Genomic DNA, 27,693 nt, shown 5'->3' on the forward strand with positions numbered 1-27,693 from the left:
GCCTCCTAAGGATCAGAGTCTAGAACAGACGCGGAAGTTCACCACAGCCCTCAATCTTACTACAACTCCCAACGGCCTTTGCGGCAGGACAGCCCCTTCCGGACGGACAATTCGCCCCGCCTGTCCCGGCAGCGGCGGCTTGTGATTGGGCGATCTCGAAGAGCCCGCCCCCCGCCCCCGGCCTGCCCCCTTTCTCGAGCCCGTGGTCTGTCAGTGGCTCGCTCTTCCCTCACTCCAGCGTCTTCGCGCTTGCCTGGCCACCTGCCTGCTTGCCTGGCGGCCGTCTGAGCGGCGGGGTCGCGGGGCGGCGCCGGACCAGGCCGGGCCGCTGCGGCCCGCGATGCGGCGCCTGGGCTCGGTGCAGAGGAAGGTGCCCTGCGTGTTTGTGACAGAGGTGAAGGACGAGCCGTCGGTCAAGAGAGAGCACCAGGTAGCTGCTGCCCCCGCCCCCCGGGGGGGTGGGGGACCCTCAAAGCGGAGGGACTGAGAGTGGAGGCCTAGAGGGGGAGGGGGCGGAGCCCCGAGGGCGGGGCAAGGGGCGGGGCCGGGGCCGAAGCCAGTGGGGTCTCGCACCCTAAGATGATTGGGGTGGGGGAGGGAGTCTGGTTTGAAGGAGAGGAAGGTGGGAGAAAAGGAGAGGGAGACAGAGACAGAAACAGAGAGGAGAGACACAGATGGAGAGAGAGATGGAGAGAGACAGAAGACAGAGATCCGGGGGAGAGAGACAGCGAGAGGAGACAGAAAGAGACAGAGAATGGAGAAACACACAGATGGAGACAGACAGTATGGGGGAGGGAGACAGAAACAGAAATGCAAAGAGACTGAAAAGCTCCTTGTCTTTGCTGGTATCCCAGTGACCAGCCCCTGGGTGAACTGGCAGTGTAGTCACTGAGCAAGGATTCTGTGTGTTTGTCTCTGTCGCTGTCCATCCTCACACCCTTTTCTCTTTCCCTTTATTTTCCTCCTCTCCTTTGTATCCTGTCTCTCTTTTCTCCCCCCTTCTCCTCCCTCCCCCCCCCCCGTCTGTGTCTACACACACATACACACACACACACACACACACACACACGCGCACACACGCACGCACACACACGCACACACACGCACGCACACACACACTCACTCCACAAAGCCATGGGGAAGTTTTAAGCTAGCTCTCTAAGCTACATTCAACTGTTTAAGCTAGCTTAAAACTTCACGAAGGCTTTAGAGACACCACATGCATGTACTTAAACACACATACACATATACATACACACAGGCATTTAAAAAGTCAGCTACACAGGCATAGAAAATTATGATAGGAAAGGGAATAGAGGAGAAATTAATTATTCCTTGAACCTAAAAGAAGTAAGATCCAAAGCATTTGAGCTAGACCTGTGATTTCACTGGTATAAATATCTCCTAGATGTGGAATGTCCCGGTACTGCAGGGTGGGGGCACCTGCTTTGAAACTTGTGGTCTAATAGAGTTGCCTAGAGCACTTGCGTGGGGTCACATAGAGGCAGGTCTTGAGAATTAGCTGTTTGATCCACGGGCCCCAGAGACTGGGTTGTAATATTTTCCTTGCTTAGGATGTTTACTCTCTCTAGCATTTCTTTTGGGGAAATCCAAGATATCACATCATTTGCTGGAGAACTTTTAGTGTCTGTGTGTGTCTGTGTAAGTCTATGAAGACAAAACTGATTGACTGGAAGACCGGCTTTACAAGTCATTGCCCTATGAATATGTTGACAGTTGGCTCTTACTAGGCTGCCATGAAAGATAAGGACTTAAATAGTTTCCAGAAATTATTCTACACCTAGTTCTGTTATCTCTGGGCCTACCACGCCTACTGGGCAAGTATGTTTTGAAAAAGACAGCTTGGATGTCTTCTCTTTCTACCTTGCCTGCATTACATGCAGATACTGCATACCACTTAACACATTGCCCTGCATATATCAGGTACCCAATAACCATTGAATTGAGATCTATTGATTTTCAAATCCATATCTCCATCCTTAGCTTTTTTTCTCTGGCTCTAGTCCCACATCTTCTCTTGACAAATCCATTTAATTTTCTCATTGCTGGGACTGAGAGCTCACTGACTTCAAAATGGGAAAATGAGTTTATTTTTGATGAATTTGTTGAGAAACCCATGGATTCTTTGTGATTATATTGAAATTTTCTAGATATTCACAAATCTTTAATGATGAATTCCAGCATGCTCACAGATTTTTTTTTCCCTCGGTGCCTGTTTCATTTAGAAAAGTATGTAATGTTTAAATACCCCCATTATGGAAATGCTATTCAGAACCTTTTTGAAGCTATTTCATTCAGTACCAGCTCTCATGCTAAGATTCATAAACTTACTAGATTCTAGAAGTAGGATTTCATTTTATTAAGTAGATATTTTATAATAATTATAAGTCTTTTAAATAGTTTATTGAGTGCTGTTCACAGTAAGATGCAGACACAGTCCTATTCTGAAATTTCTTATGGCAGCTCTCAAAGAAGAATTTCATATCATCCCCCCTAATGAAGATGACCTTTTGGTAGAGGGTGGCCTGACATAGTAGATAAAGCTCTGGTCTTGGAAGCAGGAAGTCACCTGGGTTCAAATCCCACCTTTGATGCCAGGAGTATCATGGAAAGTCACTTAACCACTGAACCCCTGTTTCCTTATCTGTAAAATGGGGATAACAGTAATCCAACAGGGATCTTTTGAGACACAAATGACTTAATAAATGTCAAGTGCTTTGCAAACTTTAAAGTACTCTGTAACTATTAATATTGCAGATAACTTAGAAGCAGCTGAAACATTAATACAGCTTTGCTTTCTCCTTTGATCTGCTTTGCTCAGTTTCTCACTGTGAGGATTAAAAAAAGAAAATAAACCCAATAGATTTATGCCAAAACATTTACAAAAAAAAATAAATAGGTAAAAACATGAATTTTAAAAGAGATGGCCACTAGTTGAAATGAGGATTAAGAGGGAAAACTTAAAAAGCAAATGAAATATCAGGAAAAATGAAAGGTAAACAAGCCTAGGTAGGCTGCATGTAGGAAAAAGAAACAATGGAATGTGCCCCAAAACCTACCAGGTGCCAAAGTAGAGACCAAAAATTTACTGAAACTTCAATTCAGTACTGAATGAACTAGTTGGAATGACTCCATCTTAATTTAATCAAAGGGATTTGGCTATTGAAATACTCATTTTGAATAGCGCCATCATTCCTTTCCTGGACTATCATAGCCTCTTAATTGATCTTCCTCTCTCAACTTTCTCCTCCCTCCATTCCATTTTCTACTCAGTTGCCAAAACGATTTTTCTAAGGCATAAGTCTGACCGTGTTACTCTCCTGCTCAAACTGTAGTGGATCCTTATTACCTCCCGGATCAAATATAGATGCTTCTGTTTGGCTTTTAAAACCCTTCATAACTCGGCTCCTCCTGACCTTTGTAGTCTTCTTCCTCCATTCCCTCCTCTACTGACTCTCTAGCGCACATTCACTGGCCTATTTGCTGTTCCTCAAATACAACACTTGACTTTTTTGTCTCTGCCTTTGTGCTGACTGTCCCTGTGCTTGAAATGCCCTGTTCCCTCACCTCCTTCAAGACTCAGCTTATATTTTACTTAGTACAAGAGAACTTTCCCAGTCCTCACAGTTGCTGATGGGGATCACCCCCTCTGAGAGTTCCTTCCATCTACCCTATATGTATGTGTGTATGTGTATGTATATGTATATTTATTTGTTTGTTTTTGTGTGTATGTAATTATTTACAGGTTTTCTCTCTCCTTCAGATATTAAATCCTTGAGAGGAATGACTATTTTTGCCTTTATTTCTGTCTCTAGTACTTAGCACAGTGCCTGGCACATAGTATGTGTTCAATAAAAGCTGTTTGACCAAATGACTGACTTTGGGAACATTACAGAGAACACTGAAATACTAGTGAAGAAAGGAGTGGTTAAAATAAAGAGCCGTCTAGGACGAGAAGGACATTTGTTGGATAGAGACAATTTTCTCTGGCCACCTGAAAGTAGAAAAAACCAAAAACTTCCCAAATCCCTGAAAATCACATCACAGATATTTCACGTAGGCCTTGTGAGTTGTTTGTGTTACCAGAATATCTTTTGGACTATCGAAAGTCTTTTTTTCCCTCCAAATAATAAACATTTTTATTTAAAGTTTTGAATTCCAAATTTTATCCCTCCTTCTCTCCTTCCCCTCCCCCCTCCCTGAGGCGGTAAGCAATCAGTTATGGTTATACATGTACAATTATGTAAAACATTACTATATTAGTCATTTTGCATAAGAAAACTTGAATAAAAGAAAAAAATGAAGGAAAGTGAAAATAACATGCTTCCGTCTGCGTTCAGTTAATATCAGTTCTTTTTTTGGAGGTGGATAGTATGCTTCATCATTAGTCCTTTGGGATTGTCTTGTATCATTGTTTTGCTGAGAATAGTTAAGTCATTCACAGTTCTTCATCAAACAATGTTGCTGTCCCTGTGGACAATTTTCTCTTGGTTCTGCTCTCTTCACTACACATCCGTTCATACAAGTCTTTTCAAGCCTTGCTGAAATCCTCCTGCTTGTCATTTCTTATAGCACAATAATACTCCATTGCCATCATATATCACAGCCTGTTTAGCTATTCCCCAATGGATGGGCATTCCTTTGATTTCCAGTTCTTAGGTACCACAAAAAGAGCTGCTATAAATATTTGAAAAATAGGTCTAGCAGAAGTCTTTAATTTTAAGAAGTACTATCAGTGATTCTTAGGTGATATTTCAAATCTATAGGGAAAACCTTTCCAAAGAATTTACTGAACTTAAATACAAACGTTTCTATATATAAAATTCAATCCACAAATATAATAGTAATCACAATGGGGCTCTAGCCTGCCTTTCCAGGCTTGCTCCACTTTGCACCATTTAACACATTTTGTTGACCACATTGGCCTTCCTACTGTTCATCACACACAGTATTGGCAATATTGTACCTCCTTGAAAAGCTTTCTAGACTTGCTGCCTCTACTTTCTCTTCCTTCTACTTACTTCTCCTCTGCAGTCTGGCTTTGAACCACATCACTTGACTGAAACTGCACTCTCCAAAGTTTCTAGCGATTTTGTAACTGCCAAATCTAATGGTATTTTTTTTTTCAGTCCTCATCCTTCTTTACCTGCCTGATACATTTGACACCTGACCTCCTCTTTGATTCTTTCTTCTCTCTGGGTTTTCGAACTACAGGCTCTCCTGGTTCTTCTACCTGTCTGACCACTCCTCCTCAGTCTCTCTTTTTGTCTTTTTCAAACCACACTCCCTAACTGTGGGCGTTTTGTCCTAGGTTTCTTCTGTGCTCACGTTACACCTTCTCTCTTGATAACCTCATTAGCTACCATGCTTTAAGGGTCATCTCTATGCAGATGACTCACAGATCTCCAGGTCTAGCCCCAGTCTCTTCCTCAGTTCTGTGTCACCAACTGCCTGTTAAACATTTCAGACTTTTAAATTCAGTATGCCCAAACTTGAGTTCGTTATCTTTCCTCCTTAATCTAAACTTCCCTGTCTCTTGAAGCTACCACCACTCTCCTACTCACCCTGGTTCATAACCTTGGAATCTTCCATGAATTCTCAATCGCTCTCACCCCACATATGCATTGATTTAGTTGCCAGATCTTGCCATTATAACTTTACAATACAGCTGCTACTTAAATTCAAGCCCTCCCTTCCCTCTCAGCAACATTACTACAGCTTCCTAATTGGTCTCCCTTCCTTAAGTCTCTTAATCATTCCAGTCCATCCTTTACTCTGCCCCATTTACCTTTCTTAAGTGTAGCTCTAACCATCTGACTCCCCTACTGTTAAAACTCCTGTGGCTCCCTGTTGCCTCTGGAATCAAAGGTAAACTCCTTTGTCTAGTTTTAAATCCAGTTAATACCCTGGCTCTAACCTGTCTTTCCAGTCTCTCTATATCACTCACCCTCTTGTGCTCTTCCATTAAGCCAACCTGGCTTTGTCTCAGCTCCTCACAGACAACACTCTACCCACCATCTCGATCCTTTTCACTGGTCATCCTCGTGCCAGTTATTACTCATAAAGTTCCTCTCTTCCTTTTAATTATGACTCTGACACCACTGTCTGCCCGAAGCCTCCCTTGATCCATTCCATTGCTAGTGCGCTCCCTCCCAAATTACCGTCTCTCTATCTGTACTGCTCCACTTTCTAGTTCTTCTTTGTATACATGACTATGCACTTGTCTTCCCTGAGAATTCAAGCTCTCTCCATACAGGGATTATTTGTATTTTTATTCCTAACAGTTAGCATAGCGCTTACCACACAGACATTTCATAAATACCTTTTGATTGATGATGATGACAGTGTAACAACAGCAGTAGTAGAAATAGTCATCCAGTTCATGGTCTGAAGCACCATATAGACATATCTTTTTTTTTTCTTTTTTTTGCGTGGCAGTGAGGGTTAAGTGACTTGCCCAGGGTCACACAGCTAGTAAGTGTCAAGTATCCAAGGCCAGATTTGAACTCAGGTCCTCTTGAATCCAGGGCCGGTGCTTTATCCACTGCTCCACCTAGCTAGACATATCGTTTGCAGAATGCTTTGTATATTACTATTTAATACTCACAACCACCCTGGTAGGTAGGTATTATTTTTATCCCCATTTTATAGATGAAGAAATTGAGGTTCAGAAAGTTGAAGCGATTTTCCTAAGTTCAAAGAATTAGTTAAGTGTCTGAGGAAGAATTTGAACTCATATTTTCTTGATTCTCGGTTCCATGGATGGAGATCCATTCTAAGTCATTGTAAGATCTGTGGTGTGGGCAAGGTAGAGTATGGCTAAAGTGGACTGTGGATCAAAGCTGTGGGAGCTGACAGGGCTGAGGATCTTTGAGGCTCATGTGTCAGAATAGTTATCATTTAGGCTAAAATCATCTGTGGATGATACCAGGAAACAGGGGAAGAGGAGGGCTGAGCCAAGTGCTGAGGTGATTGGATGAGGTGACAGGCGTGTAGGTGAAGAGGTCACCACATCTGGAACATATCCTCAGTTGTGAGCATAGCATTTGAGAACGCTGGCAAGCATCCAGATGGCAGGGCAGGAAAGATGATAAGGTGTCTCAGAACTTCACCATGTGAACATCAGTTGAAGGAAGTGGTGATAATCAGCCTGGAGGAGAGAATAATTACAGGGAACAGATCAGAAATGCATCTGTATTGGGGGCAGCTAGATGGCGCAGTGGTTAAAGCACCGGCCCTGGATTCAGGAGGACCTGAGTTCAAATGCACCCTCAGACACTTGACACTTACTAGCTGTGTGACCCTGGGCAAGTCACTTAAGCCACATTGCCTGCAAAAAAAAAAAAAAAAGAAATGCATCCATATGTCCAACTTTTAGAATCCCTCATTTCCTACCTCCCCAGATCTTAGGGCCTTCCTCCCCAGCAACAAAAATTACCCTGCATTGATTTGTTAAATAGTTTACATATATTTATATAATATGTACTTCATATTTCCTCTGACTCAAGAATGTAAGTTTGAGAGTAGAAACTGTTACATAGTTCTATTTGTATCTCCAGCACCTACTATGGTACCTTGCATGTAGTAGGTGCTTAAATGTTTTGTGATTTGATTAATTGTTCCAGGCTTTGTGTTAGAATAGAAATACCATTGAATTTGGAGTGTGAGGGCCTGGGTTCAAATCCTGGCTCTATCACTTACTTTCTGTGTGAACTCAGGCAAATCACTGCTCTGGGCTTCAGCATCCTTCCATATCTGCAAAAAGAGGGACTTAGACCAGATGATCTCAGAGGTCACTTACAGCTCTATCTGTGAGCACATGATTATGCTAAAATGTTCAGAAACACGTGTGAAGACCATCAGAATACCTTCTAAATGAAGAGCATCACAGGGAATAGCTGGAAGATCATGTTGGGAAAAGGTGAAGGGAATAATTGTTTGGTTAAGATACTCTTAAAGTTGTGATTAACAATAAGAAATATGTTATAACATACTTCAAAGATAAAGATGCAGAGGAGAGAAGCCTATTACTTTAAGAAATGTGTTTATAATGAAATAAAAGTTCCTGAGTTCAAATCTAGCCTCAGACACTTCCTAGCTGTGTGATCCTGGGCAAGTCACTTAACCATGTTTGCCTCAGTTTCCTCATCTGTAAAATGAATTGGAGAAGGAAATGGCAAACCACTCCAGTGCCTTTGCCAAGAAAACCTTAAAGAGGATCTGGAAAAGTCAGACACGACTGAAAAATGATTTAACAACAACAAAAATAAAAGCTGCATCAGAAAATAAGTGTAGTTCCAGAAGACATTCTAACCTTGATCCATATTGATATTCCTATGTAGAAATAAGAAATGTGGTAATTACATGGTGGTTAATTTGGATAAAGTACTATAAGATATACTAAGATTAGCTTTAATGTGTTCTGGTGATTCTATATTTCTCTCAATTAAAAAAGTCAAGAGGAGTAGAAAGAAAGGTATACCATTTCTTGTATCTCTTGGAAAGGGAAGAAGTCCCTGGAAAAGGGAAAATAAAATAGCTAAACTCTGAGTGTGGGTGTAGAGAGAAACACAGAGGCCTGCCCATCATGATCGGGGAAGACACAGAGCTTCACTTGAGACATGAAGGACTTGGCTGATGATAACTTTTAACCAAAGTAATCTGATCCTTTATTATGGCTGTATGATAAAATTTCATTTTTGGTCTATTATATTTACAAAGGGGAAAAACATCTTCAGTATGTAGGCCTTAGGGATGTTACAAAATTCAGTAATTCTTAAAATGTGGGATAAGAAATAAGCTTTAATGATTCAAACTGGAAGTTGTAGGATTGAACAGTAACATCTGATTACATAATTGATATGATGATATGATGAATACAATTATATAATATCTTGCATTTGTACCTATATTCCTAAAATGATGTTTTCTTTTTTTTCTCCTTAAGCCATTTAAAGTTTTGGCTACAGAAACTATAAATTACAAAGCATTAGATGCAGATATATACAATGCGATTCCGACTGAAAAAGTAGATGGAACTTGTTGTTATGTCACCACCTACAAAGGTAAGGTATTAGAATTTATTTTCTGTCTCATCATCAACATTGAGTTCTGTTTATTCTTAATATTATAGAAAATATGACATTAAACTAAAATGTTAAATGGTTTGCTATATGTCAACCTTTAGTCTTACTTTATTACTAAAGGTCTGTCCTAAGGTTATGTCTAATACGTTGTCACTCCCCTAGGCTAAACTTTTCCCTTCTCCTAATTTCTGCATTTCTGTTGATGTTCCTGTTATTGCCCCAGACTCTTTGGAGTCTCCCATGACTATTTCTTCACCATTTCCCCCAAACATCTACCAATAGCCAAGTCCTCTTGATTTTCCCTGCTTAATCTTTGGGATGGTACAATGGAAGGAGCACCAGGTCTGAAGTTGGAAGACTTGGGTTCCATTCCCACCTCTAACACTCCCTATATAACTTGGGGACAAATCACCAGACTTCTCTGGGCCTCAGTTTCCTCAAGTGTAAAATAAGGAGTTTGAACTAGGGGTCCTCTTAGGTATTTCTGGCTTTAGATCTGTCATTCTAACTTGTGTTCTCCTTCACGTCCATCCCCGTTTGAATGCTTCTCCTGGTACCATCTCAGCTGTTCTCCCCTAAACCATTATAAAAGCCTCCTATATGGTCTTCCTACTTTTAACCTATTCCCTCTCCAGTGTATCCTTTATCTTCCTGCGTAAGTAATCTTCTAAATTAGAAATATACATGTATATGTATATATATGCACATGTACATGTATGTATATATGTGTGTATATATACACATACACACACTCCTCTACTCAGTAACCTTCAGTATCTCCTCTTTGTGATAGTCAAAATAATAATAATAATAATAATAACAGAAATAATACCTGACATTTATATAGAGTTTTATGGTTTGCAAAGTGCCTTGCCTATATTCTCTCATTTGATGCTCATGAAGACCATTTGAGCAAATACTACAGGCTTTATTATGCCCGTTTTATAGATGAGACAATTGAGGCCCAGAGAGGCTGAAGCACCTGTGGTTACACAAGTGGTATCAGAGGCCAAATTTAATCATAGGCCTCTTCTGACTACTAAGTCTGGTCCACTTAGAACACTGACTTCAGAATGAGAATACTTATTTCACATTCCAGTTCTATGAAACATTAATTTTATGATCTTGGGCAAATCACTTAATATCTTTGAGCCTCAGTTTTATCTTTTCTCAAAATGAGCAGCTTGAACTAAATGAGCATTATCGTATCTTTGAGCTCTTAATAATATGATTATCCTGATAATCTGAGTTTGGGTCCAATCCACTTTTCCAACCTTATACCATATATACATTGCAGCTAGACTGGTCTTCTCCTTGTCCTTCTTTTCTGCCCTTTCCCTTGCCTGTCCCTTTTTTCATGCCATTCTCTTTGCTTCTTCTCTGTTGTACAGGCCTTCCAATTGCCAATCACTGTCTTTTGACATTTTTTCCAAGTCCCCAGTTCTGGAGAGGCCATATTCTTCCTTGAAGCCTTCCCATCCTTCCCATAAATCATTCTGGAGACATTTTCCTAGGGCTTTTAGCCTAACGTGGGCACCATTGCAGTGCTCAGACTATCCCTCTCATTCCCTTGTCTCCACTCCTGCCCCTCCCAATGCCTTTCCTCTTGCACAATGAACATTTTTATGCCACTTCTGGTGTGTGTAAGTCATTTTTTGGCAATATGCTACAGCTTATTGGCCCTCACCATGCATAATTTAATGTCAAAATAATAAAAATAATCTTTTAGTTTTTTCATTCGATCATAAAATCCTTTTTTTGCTGGCTTCTTGGATCACCTCTAATGGTTATATTAATATTGAGCTTGATGTAGATATGTATGTTCGAATGTAAGGGAGGAAGCTAAAAATATTAAAAAGCATATTATTGGAAGAGAGCTCTGGCACACACTTTTAAGAGGGAATTATAGAAGTCTGTTGGTACTTTAATACTTATTTTAAGCTTTCATATTTCTGTAAAGAAAGGCTTCTTTTTTCATATAAAAATTAACTTTACTAATTCACTCATAATCAGGCTGTTTGCTTTGTATTATATTTCCATTTGTGGTTATTTGTTTTTGCTGATCACTCTCAGTTCTTTTTCTGGTCCATGGGGCAGAGCTGTCCAACTAGAACTAAATGCTGACAACAGAACAGTGCTTTTCTGGGATTGAATTTTTGATACTTCATACTTTGATCCCTTGTCTGTTCTTCCCATACTATTTCTTGGTCTCACTGGTAGGATATATGTGAGACTATGTGGTAGAGTAGAAAGAGGGAGAGATTGGGAGTCAAGAAGGACTTGGGTTCAAATTCTGGTTCTGCTATTCACCCTTGTGACCTTAAACTTGTCTTATCCTTCAGAGCACTGGATTTAGAATGAGAGCACCTGGCTTCAAACTGGGACTCACTTACCTTTAGTTATTAGTGATTCATATCATCATCAACATTATCATCATTTTATTTTTATTTTACTGAGTATCCTTCTCATCTTTAAAATAAGAGTGTTGAAGCCGGGGATATATGAAATCTTTTCTAGTTCTAAATATGTGATCCCATGAGCCCAACTTCATTAATGTTCCTTACCCAAAGATGTCCATTTCTGTGTATAAATACTAGATCCTACAGGGTTCTATGGGTCTGTCAGACTGTATATCCTTAAATAATTGTCAACATTTCAGTGAAGATTTCTACTGCACTTAAATTATCTCCAAATGACCTCATTGATAAGAAATTTTATATAAAAAGTTTTTTCCTAAAATAAATATTTATTGAATGACTCTTAAACTTTTAGGTCAGCCATACCTTTGGGCTCGATTAGATAGAAAACCAACCAAGCAAGCAGAGAAAAGGTTTAAAAGATTCCTGTATTCAAAGGAAAACTCAAAAGGTTGGTGTATATTGTTATCTTGGTGATTTACAACAGTTCACATCTGCAAATGGATGTATTTTGTTGTGGGCGTATTCAAAAAAATGTTCTTGGTTTTTTTTTAGTATATGTTAAATAATGATTTTAGAAGAAAAAGAACTTTTAAAAAATTTTGAAGCCATATGATTCTACCTGTAATCCTCTGGAGAAGTCGCTTCTTATACTCCTATGCAGCTCTCTAAGACTATTAAGATGCAGAGAAGGCAAGGGCTTGCATTGGTAGAGTGAGTGTCTGTACCTTGGAGTTCCTTATACTGTGAATTCACAAGTACTGATCCTATCCCTAGCCTGTGTGATCTGTTTTTGTACATGGAGAATCATTTTTTAAACTTATAAAATGGATATTATTTACTCTTTTAAAAATAATATTTCTGTGACTAGATATTATGTTTTGTAATAGAAGATATAGTTAATTATTTTATTTTAAATTGCAAAGTATTAATTTATATATTTGTAACCAAAGTATTGGATTTTATTTTGTTTTACATAAATTCAGAATTTTGATTTTATAAATTAGTCATAAATCACATAAGAAAAGATTGAAAAGACAAATATTCATATACCCAGTTCTTGTAAAGGTTTCTTACTTTGTGTTAAATTTCTTTGCAAATGATGCAAGAAGATTCATTATATTATCCATATACTCAATTTGACTGAGGGCTTAATTTAGATGAACTATCAACCCCTGCCCCGAACTACAGCATAATCTACATTTATCAGCCCCAGAATTAGTACTGAAAGTCTTAAGCTAAAAAAGCTGCATAACCATTGTGCTGATACCAGATAGTTGTTATTAATAATAATTTGTATTTGCATAGTGCTTTGTGCTTTAGTGTTTACCATAGATAATTTCATTTATTTTCTTTAAGAGTTTATTTGGAATGTTGAAGAAGACTTCAAATCTGTTCCAGAGTGTTGGATTCCAGCAAAGGATATAGAACAGTTAAATGGAAATCCAGTGCCTGATGAAAATGGGCATATACCGGGTATACAAGGCTGACTCTTTTCTAATATATATTTTTATGTTTACTAATAGAAAGATATTTTTAAGTTCATTCAGAAGTGATAGGAAAATATCCTTTATGCCATATACGAGTGACTTTTGAATAGTCTTTACTTGTCTTGTTTGTTGACTCTAAAAAAGGATTTGATTTAGTGGAAGAAAACGTAACCTGGCTCATCAGCAACAGTGATAACTTGGACAATTATCTGATTAGTAATATCCAGTGCGCTATAAAGCATGATGTATATTCACCAAGGGCATTTGCCACTGTCATAGGGGAGTTCCAATGTGTGTTGTAAATGGAAGTAGCATTCCTTAGAGTGAGCTCCTTCAGATGGTTCTGTCAGAACCTTACAAGACCTTCTAAGTGCTCAGAACCACAATCACATAAGAGTTCAGCCAACAGTTTGTATAAGAAAAACAAGTGATTGAGAGTGTGACATGCAACAGCCAGCCCATCAAGTTGGTATGTCAGCACATGTCTCTTATATGGAAACCTCTGATGTATATGGGACTAGAAGAAGAAAATGGATCGTATTACAAGTGGGAAACTGCATAGCATTTTCTACAACTCTAACCTTATGAATGAAACAAGACCCCCTTTTTAGCAATGATATTGCTCTATGTGACTGTGGATCAGGGAATGCTACAGTCTCTCAAAGTTAAAAACTGTGGGATCCAATGGAGGGGGGGAAGGCATGGACATTAATATACTTCAGTATATTATAAACAATTACTTGAATGCAAGAAGTGATCTAAAAGAAATCTTCAGGAAGATACAGGACTGGAAAAAAGGTGGGTCAGTCATATAGGAAGAGGAAGGGATCACAAGCCCTCATTTTCCACTCACAATAATGTTAAAAGGGGGCAGCTAGATGGTGCAGTGGATAAAACACCGGCCCTGGATTCAGGAGTACCTGAGTTCAAATCCGGCCTCAGACACTTAACACTTACTAGCTTTGTGACCCTGGGCAAGTCACTTAACCCCAATTGCTTCACCAAAAAATAAAAAAATAATTTAAAAAATAATGTTAAAAGCCCAAGAAGGAAGCCCCACACGTCACCCCCTTCCCACAGCACACTGGAGAGACCTTTAGGCAGATTCATGGGTTGAGTTGGAATAGAGTAGTATAAGACAAGAAGGCATGGATAGGTTTTCAATAGTATTATGAGGACACCCACATTGAGTAAATCGAGATCCCTTGAAGTATAATACGGTATAAAACTAACAAAACAGATTTTAATTCATGGTTTTATAGAAAAGGCCACTATTTACAGAAGGGGATAAAATCAAGAGTATCTATACAAAGTGTCCAGCGGAATTATTTTGAATTTTGGTGCATTTGTGATTTCACGGGTAAGGATACTCCAGTCTACTGAATAGAAATGACAATCCCCTGCATAGCCCTTTATTTATGTCATTCTGTAACTGCTCCAGACAGGATCTAATCAGTGCTTTTAGGAGCCTCATGAAGTTAACTTCCTCCAGTGATGGTTGTTGGACAAAGACCCATGTTAAGAGTAACAGTAGTACTTAGACAATTTCGTCAGATTTTACCCAGGACCAAACTTAAGTGATTTTCTAAGTGCCCTGTACTTAGAGGATTGTTCTTTATGTCAGGAGCTTAAGTAGTCAGAATCAAGGAAGCTCTTAGACCCCTTTCTCTTCTGTTAATCAGATTGAATTTTCACATGTATGGATTCTTAAATCAAACAAAATTAACTTGATGAATTGATAAAATAAGTGAAACTTCCTTTTTTTCCTCCCCACAACGCTTATAGGTTGGGTGCCAGTGGAAAAAAATAACAAACAGTATTGCTGGCATTCTTCTGTGGTCAATTATGAGTTTGAACTTGCCCTCGTATTGAATCACCATGCTGATGACCCTGGACTTTTGGAAATCAGTGCAGTGCCATTATCAGATCTCTTGGAACAAACACTGGAGCTTATAGGAACAAACATTAATGGAAATCCTTATGGTTCGTAAAGACTTTTATATGCTTATTTTGTCAGCAACAAGTGGGAATGTAGAGATGCTGGTCAGCATAGGAAAGGGTTATAGATGCTGACTTTGGGAGGTAATGCTTGTGACTTCTGTTTGGGCTGAATAGCATTTATGAGACACTTAGCTCAGGTTCCACTGGGCTAGGGTTGCTTAGGATTAAAACTAATCAATACCTTGGGACACAGTAAATTCCAATGTACATCAGTACTTCATCTGATAGATTCCTTCATGAAGTGATTTCTTTTTTACATTTTGTTGATATTTTTTGTTTTTACATTACCTTACTCTCCACATATATTCCTCCACTATCCCCCCACCCCATCTCAGAGAAACAACCTATATAGCAGCGTATCCAAAAGAAAGAGGGAGAAAAAACAGTTCATCAAAAATGACCAAGACATTAGCTGAGTCAGATAGTATATGTAGAGTTCCATACCCACACTCCCCTACCTCTCCAAACAAGAGATGGCAGTGTTTTTCATCTCATTTTGGAAGTCATACTCGGTAATTATAATTGTGCAGCAATCAGTCAAGAAGCATTCATTAAGCACCTACTGTGTGCTAGGCATCAGGGGTACGAAGAAAGAGAAAAACAGCTCCCACTTTTAAGGAGCTAACATTCTAATGGGGAGACAACATGCAAACAACAGTGTAATATACAAGATGTATACAGGACAAACTGGGAAAATCTCAGAGGAGAAGAATTAGCAATAGGTGAGGGCCAAGAAGGGCCTCTGGCAGAAGGTAGGATTTAAGCTGAGTATTGAGGCCAGGGCACAAAGGTGAGGAGAAAGCATTGCAGGCAGGGAATGGGGCATTTTGTTTGATGAACAGAAAGAAAACCAGTTTCATAGGTTGTAGACTACATGGAGGGGAGGAAAGTTTAAGATGACTCTAAAGATAGGGAGGAGCCAGCTTGTAAAGGACTCTAAATGCCCAAGTATTTTATATTTGCTGCTGCATATACTGGGGAGTCACTGGAGTTTATTCAGTAGGGGAATGGCTTTTGTTTTTATTTCCTTTTCTGTTGTTCTAGTAATTGTATATCTTGTTCTTCTGGTTCTGCTCACTGTGCATCAATCAGTTCATGGCTTTCTGTGCTTCTTTGTAGTCTTCATAGTTGTAGTTTCCTGTGACCCACTAAGGTTTGTTACGTTCAGGTACCACAGTGTGTTGAGCCATGCCCAGATCAATGGGCACGATATACTTTGTTTCTAGTAGCTCTGTTTTTTGCTACTAACAAAATAGCTGGCATCAATAAGGCCTTTCTCTTTTTGACATCTCTGTAATCAAGTACATGCTGTTATTGTACCTAACAGTAGGATCTTTGGATTGTAGGGTGTGGATGTATCCCGTGTGACCTTAGGCTAGACACTTTACCTTCTAGACCCCCAATTTTCTAATCTATAAAATGAAGGTGTTGGACAAGTGGCTTCTGAGGTCCTTTCTGACTTTAGATCTATGATCCTATATAAATAGATTTTTCTGAGTGACACAGCAGAAAATAGGCAGGATTGTGTAAGATATACAAAGACAGTAAGATTTAAATGGTTTAGAAGAGTGAGGAAATTTGATACTTCAGAAGCTTTACTTTCATGAGGGATACAGAGAGAATAAAGAAAAAACAACTAAAAGATACAGCCCATGAATCAGAAAATAAAATTCAGAATTGACAATATGGGAAGAGAAATAAAGAGGACAAAGAGACAAGGAGAAAGCAAATCATAACTTTTGGCATAACAAAAGAATATTAGTTAAATTATGAGATTGGAGGTGGAGAGGGAAAGAAAAGGGTTCAAATTTGAGGAGGAATTTATATAAGGAAATTTAGATAAGGAAAAAAAGAAAGAAGAGGAAAAAAAGGAATTCACAGAATTTGAGCTAGAGTTGGAGAGAGCCCAACTAGCATCAGGATTAGACTAGCGTCAAAATTGTGGGAGCAAAACTAATTGCAGATGCAAAGAGGAAAGGGATAAAAAATACAGCAAAATGGAGGAAAACATAAGCCTAACAAATAATAACTTTAAATGAGCAGATTAAACAAAAGAGTAGCAAAATGGATAAGAAAACCCAATCCAGCAATCTTCTGTATACAAGAAACAGCTAACCAACAAGCATCTAAAATTCATAGAGAATAAAAATAAAAGCTAGAAAATGTTGTGCCTCAAGTATTCCCTCAGAAAGCCTGAGTTGTAGTCATACTATAGAAGCAAAACTAAACATTCACAGTATTAAAACAGAGAACTAGGAAAGCTGCATTATATTTAAAGGATCCATAGGTTTATCAATAATATTAATGTGTATGTATGTATTATACATTCATACATATATAACACACATATACATTTATGTGTGTACATATGCATGTATGTTTGTATAAGTATACACACCTAATGGCATGGCAAATCAGAAAGGAAAAGTTAAATGAGTTACCAAAAAATTGGTAATAATTTTAGAAGGTCCTTTTTCAGAAATGGATAACTATAACAAAGAATCAAAGGGAACATAGAACTAAACAGTCTGTTGGAGAAATTAGAGTTGAAAGGTTTATGGCATCTTCTGAACGAGAATATTAAAGTATATAGACATAGTCCTGTTAAAAATATTGACCATGTTTCAGGACACAGAGAAATTATAAATCACAGTGGTCATCACTGTTATGCTACAGCAGAGCAAGAAACAAACAAACCCAAGACAGCCTAAGTGTGAGTGGTCTCCGAACCAGAGGGCTGATCCAGTCACAGTGACCTCAGAGGGTTCCTGGATTCCTTTCTTGTATGTCTTCCCTGAGGGGTCTGATAGATGATACAGCCCATCTTATATTTAACTGTTCTGTGGGAAGCGGCTTATGATGTGCTTTACCAGTTACAGTTTCCTGGAGTCACAGGAGAACAGGGCATCATGAGCACTGTGGAGAAACAGCCACTCATAAGGCTATGTTCTCATGCTTAGCTGTATTCTTGATGCCTGAAGCTTTCCTGCTTCTCTTAATAGCCTTGGCCTTTGCTCAGCTAATGGTAACTAAATATTCCTATATTGATTTGCCTAATTTATACAGAATATAAGATCCTCAAGGGCACGGCCTGTTTATTTTTGTCTTTTTATCCTTAGGAATTAACATAGCAACTGTCACAGAATTTCAGTATGGACTGATGATCTCAAAGGGCTTATTTCCTATCTAGGATACAAAAAACCCCCCCAAAACTAAAATAAAATTTACCTTCATCAGTTTATTGTGCATTTTGAATACATTTGCTTGCCATTAAATTGTTCTCCATGGCACTTAATGAAGTACTTAAATAGTTAAAATACATCATGTAGTTATCGAATCACTACTGTATGCAATTACTTTGCATTATTTTTTGTTGTTGTTCAGTCATGACTCTTTGTGACACCTTCTAGGGATTTTCTTAGCAAAGATCCTGCTTTAGTTTGCCATTTCCTTTTCCAACTCATTTTACAGATGAGGAATTGAGGCCTGCAGGATTAAGTGACTTGTCCAGGTTTACACAGCTACTAAGTGTCTGAAGCCAGATTTGAACTCAGGAAGTTGAGTCTTCCTGACCTCAGACCTGGCACTCTATCCGCTTTGCCACCCAGCTGCCCAATGAACATTATGGAGACTGGGAGGTTGGAGGAAGGGTGTTGAAAAGAAACAGCAAAGTCTTTTGTCAGACATAGGCCTTTCGATCTCTACAGCTTAAATAGCTTAAGACTTAAAAATTTGTTATGCTTCAAATGATACCACTACCCTCTTTTTGATTGAACATAAACCATGCTCTTCAAAGGTAAGTGTGTGTGTGTGTGTGTGGGGGGGGGGGGGTTACCTGATGTAATTTACAGTGATATTTCCCTATCTAAGGCACTCAGCAGGGGTAGGGGAGAAAGAGGGAGGGAGAAGAGAATTGAGAAGAAAACTGCTAGGTATAAAGGGGCTGTTAGGAAATGACTGCTTCATCCATTCTGTATTTGATATTTGAACTGTATTTTTAGCTAACTCTAGAGGGTCACAAAGTTAAAGAAGACATGGTGCCTACTCAGATTTGTCATTTAGTAGGGGATGAATTTGGAGATGGAGAGAATTGATAGACTAAGTTGGCAGAGATTTGAGAGGGCATCTAAAGCACGAATGCCCTTTAGGAATTCTGTAGTTGCTTGAACATCAACTTATGGGGAATTCATTACTTCAAAACGTAACCCATTTTATTTTTTGGACAGTTTTAATTTTAGGGAAGATTATTTTATTGAGATGATCCATAGTTTATCTCCCTGCAACTTCTCATTGCTCCTTTTTTGCCCTCCAAATGCAATCCTTTTTCCACATGATAACCCCTCAAATATTCAGGGACAGAAGTGGAGTGATAGAATGAAATTCTGTCATAAGTTCTTTGAGCAATCACTTCAACTGTATATGTTAACGCTTTTCATTCCTAAATGTCTTTTAAAAAGTTTGTGTGGGTATGGGGAATTGTGTATGCTTGCAATCTTGTCTATAGATTTTTATAAACAAGTAACATCAAAGGTGGATTTTTGTCTTTCAGGGTTAGGAAGCAAAAAGCATCCAGTACATCTTCTTGTACCGCATGGAGCATTTCAAATAAAAAACCAACCTACACTGAAGCATAATGACCTTTTATCTTGGTTTGAGGGTTGCAGAGAAGGAAAAATTGAAGGAATAGTTTGGCACTGCAATGATGGCTGTTTAATCAAGGTAATTATATAAAAACAGCTTATTGTTCAAACTTCTTCACAATAGGAAATGGAAGTAACCCAGAGATTTTTTTTTCTTCCTTTTTTTTACCCAAAGAATATAAAGTATATAATTTCCAGTTCAAATAAAAAGAAATTAATTTATCTCACTACTGTAGTATTACCATTTATACTCTATGAACTTTACCAGTTTTTTGTTTTATTTGGGAAGAGGGAAGGAGGGAAACTGATTTAATTCAGCACTAAAGTAACATCTAATAATTGAAGGATTAACTGGTTAAGTCTGAAAGTGAGCCAGGTCCAAATTTTTCAAGTTCTGTTTACCTCCTTTACAGTGGGAATTATAGCTCTGATTCCTGAACCTTCATTTGGTATTCAGAGGTATTTTCTAATCAACATATTACATGGGTAGCCATGACAAGTCTTTTAAGTCCACCCGAGCAAAATCATTTCTCCTGTAGAACTAGTCTCAGTTACTTTTCTCTTCTTCTGAATTTTGTATTCATGCACAAATGCTAAATTTTTTTCTTAATAGGTTCATCGTCATCATCTTGGTTTACGGTGGCCCATTCCAGATACTTACATGAATTCACAACCAGTTATCATCAATATGAACAGGACCAAATATGACTGTGCTCTTGATTCCAAGTGCTTGTTTAATCATTTTTCAAAGCTAGATAATCAAAAATTTGGCAGACTCAAAGATATAAAACTGGATGTATGAATTTGAAGTGAAAAGGCAATTGAAAATCAGTTGTATTATCTTTATTACTTTTAAATTTGGGGTATTTTTCTGGCTGAAAAGTGAAATATCTCAAGAGCACATTTGACATGAATGAATTACCTGCCCTTTAGTTTTCAGTGAAATATAATCAGTTCTTTCAACTGCACACATTTCAAAGTTAATTAGGGACAAATTTTTTTTTTAAACTTTTAGTCTTGAAGTATAAATCCTGAGGCTTTTGAAAAGAAGAAATTATCTACTGAAAACTTAATCGGTGCGTATGTATATGGAGGGTTTATAAAGAAAAGTTTTGTATTTTTTTTCCCTTTTTAAACAAAAATTACATTAGACCAACAATTTTTGTATCATTTATTTGCAAAGTTAGGCCGTGAATGTTGAATATCCTCATGACCTTTTCTGTAGTAGAACACTACTTGAGAATCAAGTAGAAAAGCTAACCAATCTATTTTAAGCAGCACCACAGTATTTATTAAAAAAAAAATTAACTTTCAATTGTTTGGCTCTCATAAGTTGCCTACAAACCTCCTTTATAGGGCTCAGTTCAGCATTTAATGTATTATAATTCCAAGAATATTATGATGGTTTTGGAAATTCATCATAAGAAACTGACAACCTCTAATCCAGAAGTCCACATCTCTGTTAAATAAAAAATATATCTGTTTTCCTAATAAGTTAAATATAATGCCATATAAATATAAACTTTATTCAGTAAATTCCATTGCTTGGAATTATACAAGAAAATAAATAAACTCTTTAGTTCAGAAGGTGTCATTTGATTACTAATTACAACTTCTTCTATAAAACAGAAAATAGTTGATTAAAGTTGGGGTTGGAAATAGCCCTTAGGAGATTGGTCAATTATTAGTGCTATCCATATCAGTTTCCAGCTGTCCAGAAACATTAGCAGCACTTTCCAGTTCAACATGGAACTGTTCACAAAGTTGTTTCAACTTCTCTTCCAAAATAATATTTTTTTTAACTTCTTCCTTGTAATTATACTTCAGGTCTTCAATTTCTTCAAAAAATGAGGGATCCAAGTTCTCCAGTTCTTTTTTAAGCTTTTTGTTTTCTTCCTAATAGGAACAAGTTACATTAAAATGTAGAGTAATATAATACATAAAATCTTTAGATTTTAACTAAGTAGACTAAATATAAAAACTAGAAGAAAATAGTATAATTTATACATTACAACTAAACATAAAAGTAAACAGTTATGAATGTGTACATTTTTTCTCATGAGCTTCTTTCAAATGCAAATTTCTAATAAGTAATAATCATCTTTATCCATAAAATCTGTCTCTGCTGTATAAATTATGTTCCAAATATTACTGACATTTAAAATTTATATAGCATCATTTTTAGACATTATAATTAAGATGATTTGAAATAAAAAATGCGGGGACGCCCATTACTATAGCCAAGTAATTTTGCCCTAATGTTTAAAATTTAAAGAATGTATTTTAAATGTGTGGTTATTCTTCCTCAAAGTTAAGTTTAATTTAATGGGCATTAGCTTATCCATATTTTAGAGTAATAATAGCATTTATAAAGTGCTTTTACATACATTTATTATAGGAAACTGTAACAGAAGGAATAAAAAATTAACTTTAAATGTTTTCTTTATCCTCAGATTACATATCTCTTTAGGCATTCCTTTGGATGCTCTTTTGATCTGCTTATTAATACAAACACCCCATACATAAAAATATATTGTCACATAATACAAAAGAAGGTAAAATAAAGTCAATTTCATCTTGGTGATTTTTGAAACCTATGAGGAATTTAGTTTGGGGTCATTTGCAAAAGAATGACTAATATAAGGGAGTATTAAAATAATAATCTTTTTTCTGACTGCATAAAAATACTTCTCTAGCTTTCCAGTTTTCTTCAAAGCTTTTGTTTTTACAAATGTTGTTCACTATCAAAATGAGGATCATGAAAGAATATGCCTGGCTTCCTAACATGAATGTTAGGAGCATCCAATATAATTCTGAGATTTTTTTTACATGATAAGCATTTACACAACCAAAAAAAGCTCTATTTATAAGAATAAATTTTGACTAAACAGTTACCTTCAACTGCTGCTTTTCTGGATCTGAAGTTAGAGATGTCTTTAGAGGCTTTAGTTTTTCAAAATCTGTTCAAAGAAGTTATGATGTTAGATGTAAAAAATATCAATGCTAAGAGGTCAATTTGCATGATTTAACTATTATTTCTCATTCTACTTAAACCCAATATATACAATTTAACTTTTAAAACTGATACAGTGGGAAACTTTTTTTTTTACATCTGACTTGAACTTAACTTTCTGGCCTTATTTTACCCTATACAGATATTAAAAGTGTGAATATTGTATGTTACCTCATTAGATACAGATAAATATGGGAAGCCAAATTCTGAGAATTTTGTATATGGAGTTGGTATTCCTAGGTACAGAGAAGAAATTCTTAATATAGGAGAACACAGCAGCAATTTTGAGTATTTGTGATTTCAGTGATCTAGGGATCCGCTGTTCCAGGAAACTTCCTCAGAGCAGTGACTCGGGACAATCCCATTCAGGTCAGGGTCTGGGCATACTCCACCCCCCCTCATCCCCAACACGTTGAAGAGAGTGAGGAGAAATACTAGAAATAAATGAAAGGGAATACAAAGTAAAGGATGTAAGACCAAAAGTCCCAGGGAGAGAGAGCCTGATTTAAAAACCTAGCTCACAAGTAGATAAACTGACAGGCTCATAAAGACAGAAGGAAGAATGTGTAAAAACTGAGAGAAGCCAAAATACTGTGAGTCGATGTTAAACTGTGAAAAAAATGAACAAAAAAAGCCTAATAAATACTCTGTAGACTCCCTAGAAAATTAAGGAACAGCGAGAAGAAATTCTAGAATGATTTAGATGTGGATGCTTTTGATTCGGAGTTAAAGAAAACAAAAAACAGAAAGTAGGTGGTTAATTTCTTCAAAGTAGAGACTCTGAAAAAGTAACATATTGACCATAAAGACACAGAAAGAATAAAATTTAGCAGAAGATAAAGACAACTATTTTAAGAGAACATACATCTATAGATGCCAAAGTAACTGACTTTAAAAACGGCATGTACAGAATTATGGGTCTTCCCCAGGTATTTTTTAAAAACCCTGAATACCATACTGCATTAACTAACATGAAAACTGCTCAAAACTTTTGAATTCAGACACCACCACAATGCATCCATAGATCATCACCTCTATAGAAATACCCCATGCTTAAAACTTCAAAGCAAGAAATAGTCAAATTTCATAATTACAATAAAAAATTTTATAAATAGAAGAATGCTTCTTTTAAACACAAAGGAGTCTATTAGAATAAGCTAGGATTACTCCTAAGTTATAATAAACGAGACTGTAATAATGTCTTGAAGCTGAAGTGTAAACCCAAAATGATCTTGCAAGGCTGGACCTAATTCAGCAATGAAGAGGTAGACCATTCAACACAGAAAACAATTTGAGGTATTGCTAAAAAAGAAGAAACTAGATGTGTGTAAAATTTTTGATACTCTAAACCACATTAACGACAAATACAATTGTCAAGAAAGACTACTAGAAATACATTTTTTCCACATTTAGAGGCTGTTAAAAATGAATTTTGAGGGGGTAAAAGAACAAAGAGGAATAAGAAAAAAATGATCTGAGGGAAAAGATTTTAGAAGAATATGAAGAGGGGCAGCTAGATGGCACAGTGGATAGAGCACCGGCCCTGGAGTCAGGAGTACCTGAGTTCAAATCCGGCCTCAGACACTTAACACTTACTAGCTGTGTGACCCCGGGCAAGTCACTTAACCCCAATTGCCTCACTAAAAAAAAAGAAGAAGAAGAAGAATATGAAGAGCAGGAAAGGGAGAGGAAGAATTGAATCAGTAATCCACAAAACTAATTCCTAGGATCCTTTATAAGAATCAGTGTCGTGAGAGGGATAATACTGTACCAAAGACGGCAAGATGCAACACGGGACTGTGCCGTGGTTTAAAATTCTTGCAGTGTGTCTTAAAGAGGAATGAGGGCTCCAGGCAGGGACAGACTGGACCTAACACAGGCTGATGAGAACCTATCTTCTTACTACCATGCAGAACAAATCAAAAGGGGTTTTAAACTTTAAAGGACAGAGGAGGGGCAAATGACCTTATGAATACAACAGAGATCAGCTACCATGAAGAAAGAAGAGCAGATGTTCATAGGAGTCATAATCTTAGGAAGGAGCCAGCACAACATCCCTGATCTGACATATCCATACACCAATGCGCACACAACACGCGATGATGTAAAGGGCCTAACTAACACAAGTGGGGCAACCTGACTTCAGAGGTAACAAGGAGACTGTGGAGAAGGCCTATGACTGGCCTATGAAGAGGCAAACCCATAAAGCAAAACTTCAGAGAACTCTTGTAAAAGCAAACCAAAATAAGTCTTCGAATACTCAGCAATGACACATTCAGCACACATGCACTGCCAGAAATAATGTTTTCACCTCCAGTTTGCTCTTGACTAGTTCCTGCTTGATGAACTAATTCAGCCCTTTTCTTCTGCAGACGATCAATGGTTAATCTGGAACACAAGAGTGATAACATGGTAGAAACTAATAAAAAACAAACCCTACATATGCATTCTCAGTAATACAACACTAATTCTTAGAAGAGTCTCAAGAATTCAGCACCCTAACACTCACGATAACTTAAATGTAAGCAGGAGCACATGTATGCAGGATTATCAACAGGGAACAAATCTAGTAGCAAAAGCAAAAGGTGGTGGTTGTTCAGTTGTTTTCAGTCTTATCTGACTCTTTGTGATCCCATTTGGGATTTTCTTGGCAAACGTACGGAGTGGTTTGCTATTTATTTCCTTCTCCACTTCATTTTACAGATGAGGAAACTGAGACCAAAAGAGTTAAGTGACTTGCCCAGGGTCACACAGCTAGTAAATAGCTGAGGTCAGATTTGAACTCAGGAAGATGAGTCTTCTGGACTCCAGGCCCAGAACTCTATCCACTTTACCACCTAGCTGCCCAAATGTAGCAAAAGGACTTAGGGACTATTGTCTATATAGTTAAGTCATGGGGCCCAAACTGATAGGAGTCAGACTGGGTTGCAAACAGGGAGGAAGACAATTCTGGTAACTAAACAAAGTAGGTAGGAACAGGACACAATGTTGGAAATTTAGGACTAGAGCCTGGGGCCAGTGGCCTTCTAGGAACAAATGCTGGTACTGGATGTTCAAGCCTAAGAAAAGAAGCTTCTTCAACTGGCATAGGCCTCGTTCCATTTCTACAACCTTCACGCAAACACACATACAACCTTCATACACATGACTCAAATACGAACGCTGAATGTAATTTATTCTGATTGATTTTCATCCCCTTTCATCTTTGGCCTGGTTGGTGTGTTCATTCTACCTGAATTTATGGCTGAGTCAGGATGCAGAAACCCACTAGATACCTGCTGGAAGGTCCTCCCATACAACCTATGTAAGCATTTTCCTTACTAGAAAGAATGAAATGTGCAGCTGACCCCAGGGGAAATGAAAAAAAAAAAAAAATGGTGGCGAAACGCAGGTGACAATTCATGTATGAAAAGTGAAATAAAAGGTATCAATTTACAAATGGATAAGGAAATGGCCATTTAAAGAGAATGATGGACTCCTGATGGGCAGCCTCTGACAGCTAGAGATATTAAAAAAGCCAGAGAAAGGCCTTGGGCAGCTGAGTGCCCACACAGCATGCCCAGGTATAGAAGTATGCAGGAAATCTCATGGCCATCAAAACACCTGAGCTTCCAGACTCCCTGACTCGGTAGTCCCACACTGTGTGTGTGTGTGGGGGGTCAGTTTCCCAGACTAATCCTCACACTCCATCTCACTGCCTCTGCTCTCCCACGGCAGGACTCAACACTATTGGCATTACACTTAAACAACAGAGTTGGGTGTTTTTTCTTTTGTTTTTTAACATAAACTTGAATATGAGCATAGATTTTTACTTAATATGTTGCATTTCTCCCTAAAGGATCTGCTCTGGACAGATACCTTCAAGAAAATTTTTAAGAATCTCAGTCTGGGGGCAGCTTGGTAGGTACAGTGGATAAAGCCACAGTGGCCCTGGATTCAGGAGGACCCGAGTTCAAATCCGGCCTCAGACACTTGACACTTTAGCTGTGTGACTGGGCAAATCACTTAACCCTCATTGCCCCACGCCAGAAAAAAAAAAAAAAAGTTGATGACTGAATGAAGATAAGGATTGACTGAGGATTGGTTGATATTGGTTGATGATGATGATAAAACATGGTACTTACTTTGCTGGGCTATTGTGAAGAAAATGCTTTGTCAGGTATAAGGTACTATATAAATGTTATCTATTACTGCTGTTGCAATAATCAACCTCATGGGTTTATTGTAAGGAAACCTCTCTTTAAAGTACTATATAAATGTAGTTTACTAAAAAAAATGATGATCAGGATGCTATCAGAAAAAACTAGAAAGACCTACATGAGCTGATGCAGAGTGAAATGGACTGTATACAAAATAACAGCAATATTGTAAGAGGATCTGCTTTGAATGACTTGGTTATTTTCAGCAATGCAATGATCCAAGACAACTCTGAAGGACTTATGAAAAATGCAATCCATCTACAGAGAAAGAACTGATGGTATCTGAATACAGACCGAAGCATAATTTTTTTTTTTATTTCCCTTACCTGAAGTTTTGTTTTTGTCCATTTCCTTTTACAACCTGGCTAATGTGGAGATGTTTTTGCATGACTACTCATGTATAACTTAAATTGAATTGCTTGAGTTCTTGGGGGAGAGGGAGATAGGAAGAGAATTTGGAACATGAAGTTGTAAAAAACTGATGTCAAAATTTGTTTTCATATGTCATTTGGGAAAATAAAAAAATCTAAATATTAAAAAAAGAATCTTTGTCTTAGGGTATAATTAAGGAAAAAAAAAGTTAGAAAGTCTGCTCTATGGAGACCTCTATACTGTTAAAAGGTATCTGTTGTAAGGAGGCGAGACCTTGAAGTACAGATTTCCCAAAGTAAAGATGACTGATTTCTAGGCTGTTGGGGCCATGTGAATGAACAGTATAAGGGGCAGATGAGAAGATGGTCAGCGTGCTCCACAGCCTCCTTTTCTGGGAGTGAGAGTGCCCTTGCCTGCTCTTCTAGCTCCTGACATCCTTGCATGATTTTCTGCT

At 37.9% G+C, this 27,693-nt stretch overlaps 2 protein-coding genes across 4 annotated transcripts in view; one reads left to right on the top strand and one right to left on the bottom strand.

Moving 5' to 3' along the window:
- Positions 1-214: 214 nt before the first annotated feature.
- On the top strand, positions 215-26,873 carry C5H12orf29 (chromosome 5 C12orf29 homolog). 3 transcript variants are annotated; one of them, XM_043966085.1, is made up of 7 exons: positions 215-430; positions 8,969-9,086; positions 11,880-11,975; positions 12,884-13,000; positions 14,800-14,997; positions 19,565-19,734; positions 26,507-26,873. In XM_043966085.1, exons 1-7 carry the CDS (start codon positions 341-343, stop codon positions 26,570-26,572), a joined length of 855 nt encoding a protein of 284 aa, XP_043822020.1. In that variant the 5' UTR covers positions 215-340; the 3' UTR covers positions 26,573-26,873. The 3 variants fall into 3 exon arrangements, with proteins under 3 accessions (XP_043822020.1, XP_043822019.1, XP_043822018.1); XM_043966083.1 differs by lacking the exon at positions 26,507-26,873 and adding an exon at positions 20,269-21,332 and having other exon boundaries at positions 219-430; XM_043966084.1 differs by lacking the exons at positions 12,884-13,000; positions 26,507-26,873 and adding an exon at positions 20,269-21,338 and having other exon boundaries at positions 217-430.
- CEP290 (centrosomal protein 290) overlaps positions 21,333-27,693 on the bottom strand; it is a 95,335-nt gene continuing 88,974 nt past the window's right edge. The window contains exons 49-51 of the mRNA XM_043966082.1: positions 24,980-25,056; positions 22,551-22,615; positions 21,333-21,551 (exon numbers count right to left, since the gene is read on the bottom strand). Coding sequence (XP_043822017.1) covers positions 21,333-21,551; positions 22,551-22,615; positions 24,980-25,056 — 361 coding nt within the window. The remainder of the gene's footprint in view (positions 21,552-22,550; positions 22,616-24,979; positions 25,057-27,693) is intronic.

The sequence above is a fragment of the Dromiciops gliroides genome, chromosome 5 (assembly GCF_019393635.1).
Source record: "Dromiciops gliroides isolate mDroGli1 chromosome 5, mDroGli1.pri, whole genome shotgun sequence".
Taxonomy (NCBI): Eukaryota; Metazoa; Chordata; class Mammalia; order Microbiotheria; family Microbiotheriidae; genus Dromiciops; species Dromiciops gliroides.